Source organism: Nicotiana tomentosiformis, chromosome 11, assembly GCF_000390325.3.
Source record: "Nicotiana tomentosiformis chromosome 11, ASM39032v3, whole genome shotgun sequence".
NCBI classification, from domain to species: Eukaryota; Viridiplantae; Streptophyta; class Magnoliopsida; order Solanales; family Solanaceae; genus Nicotiana; species Nicotiana tomentosiformis.
This window is the reverse complement of record NC_090822.1, coordinates 71,919-74,050: the sequence shown is the minus strand read 5'-3', so window position 1 is coordinate 74,050 and position 2,132 is coordinate 71,919. Positions and strand designations below refer to the sequence as shown.

Genomic DNA, 2,132 nt, shown 5'->3' with positions numbered 1-2,132 from the left:
GTACCTCGGGAGCGCCCATGTTGTTTGTTTTTGGTAATTCAAATATTTCATTAATCACCAAGAGCAATCATTACAAATCATCAAAGTCATCCTTGACTTGCTATAATCCATACATAGTCCTATCTTTATAAATATACTATAAGCAGTATATAAATCCACAAATTACTATCTAGCCCGTTGGTCGTTGTATTGTTGTTTTGCCTTAGAAATGAAGGTTGCTTATTTGCCCTCAGTCCCCCTTATGCTTTAATGTTGCATATGCATGCAACTTCCCTAGAAATATGTTCTACATTCCTTGCTTGATATTCAAAACTCTATTGTTCCTCTCATTCCATATCACGTAACTGTATTCTGTATACATCATCTTAAGTATCCTTGCCTTCAGTGACTTACCTTTGGATTGGATAAGCAGCCATGTAAAAACTTGTTGCCAAGAATTATTTGGAACATTCAATAGTTGTAATCCTCTCAGCAATCTCATCCATACTGCTTTGGAGAAGCTACACTCACCAAAAAGATGGAGATGAGATTCTTCTGCAACCATGCATAGAATGCACCTTGAATTCACTTGGATTCCCATTTGGCTAATCGATCCACAATTAACAGTCTTTCATGACATTGGAGCCACATTGAAAATATTTCTCTAGGTCTAGCATCATTATGGAATAGCAATCTTCTCCATTTTACTTTGTTATGATTCCCCATAAGACCTAAGTAAATCTGCTTAATGAAGTTTTTCTGTTGGTTTAGGGAAGGTATTTGCTGTGCATTTTTTCTAGCATCCAGAATCTTCCTCACCATCCAACTTGCATGTTGTGGAATAGCTATGTCAAGTATGTTTTTCCCTTTGATGTAGTATGCATGGATCCATCTTATCGAAGCTTTATCCTTCTTATGAGCCAGGTCCCAGTATGTTTTAGTAATTGCTGCCTTATTCCACACTTGGAGATTTGTTAGGTTATAACCCCTATTGATTTAGGTAGGCACATCTTGTACCAAGCTATCAATGCTCCTTTTGTGATTGTATTGGTGCCAGACCAAATGTAACTCCTACAATAGGCCTTTATCAGCTTCATAACCTTTGCTGGTATGATGAACAGTTGTGCCCAGTAAGATTGGATGCCAAATAATACAGTCTGCACTAGCTCCACTCTGCCAGCATAAGATAGTTTCCTAGCAGTCCATGAAGACACTCTTGCTACAATTCTCTCTACCAAAGGTTGCCATCGAAGAATAGTTAAATATTTTGTGTCTAATGGAATCCCCAAGTATTTGAAAGGTAGCTCCTCTAGTGAATAGCTTATAATCTGCAGTATCCTCATTTGTTCTGTTTTTTCCACTCCTCCAAAGTAGATAAAACTCTTGGTTAGATTAGCTTGTAAACCAAAAGCAACAGAGAATTGCCTGATGTAGAGCTTGGACAGAACTAGTGTCACCCCTGGCAAACATGAGTAGATCATCTACAAAGCTAAGATGAGTGATGCTCAGCTTGCTACATCTTGGATGGTATTTTTACTCCTTTATTTGCTTCAATCCTCTAAGTAGCCTGCTTAGATACTCAATGGAAATGAAAAACAGGAATGGTGACATGGGATCGTCTTGTCGAATCCCTTTAGCTGCATTAAAAGGCTTTGTCAATTCTCCATTGATCATGATAGAGTAGCTCATTATTGACATACATGTTTTCACCCATTGGAGGAATTTATTAGGAAAGCCTAAGTATTCCATAAGCTTCTCCAAGTACACACATTCCAGCGAGTCATAAGATTTCATCATGTCCACCTTTAGCATGCATCTGAGAGATATATGTTTCATGTTTTATGCTTTGACAAGTTCATGGGCTAGTATGATGTTATCTGCTATTTTTCTCCCTGGGATAAATCCTGATTGAGCTTCAGATATGATGTACGGCATTATCCTTTTCAATCTTCCAGCAATGACCTTAGATATCAGCTTGTACAATACAGTGCAACAAGCAATGGGCCTGAAATCCTTGATTGTCACAGGATTGAGGATCTTAGGCAACAAGGTTATAGTGGTGCAGTTGATAGCTAGATACATTACACCTGTGTGAAAGAAGTCTTTCACTGCTACATATACTTCCTCTCTGATCACTGGCCAAGCTCTCTTGA

At 38.3% G+C, this 2,132-nt stretch overlaps 1 protein-coding gene across 1 annotated transcript; it reads right to left on the bottom strand.

Annotated features, from left to right (window-relative positions):
• Positions 1-564: 564 nt before the first annotated feature.
• Positions 565-1,460, bottom strand: LOC138900828 (uncharacterized). The gene is made up of 2 exons (XM_070188453.1): positions 1,039-1,460; positions 565-967 (listed from the first exon to the last, which is right to left on the bottom strand). Exons 1-2 carry the CDS (start codon positions 1,458-1,460, stop codon positions 565-567), a joined length of 825 nt encoding a protein of 274 aa, XP_070044554.1.
• Between the last annotated feature and the right edge of the window lie 672 nt (positions 1,461-2,132).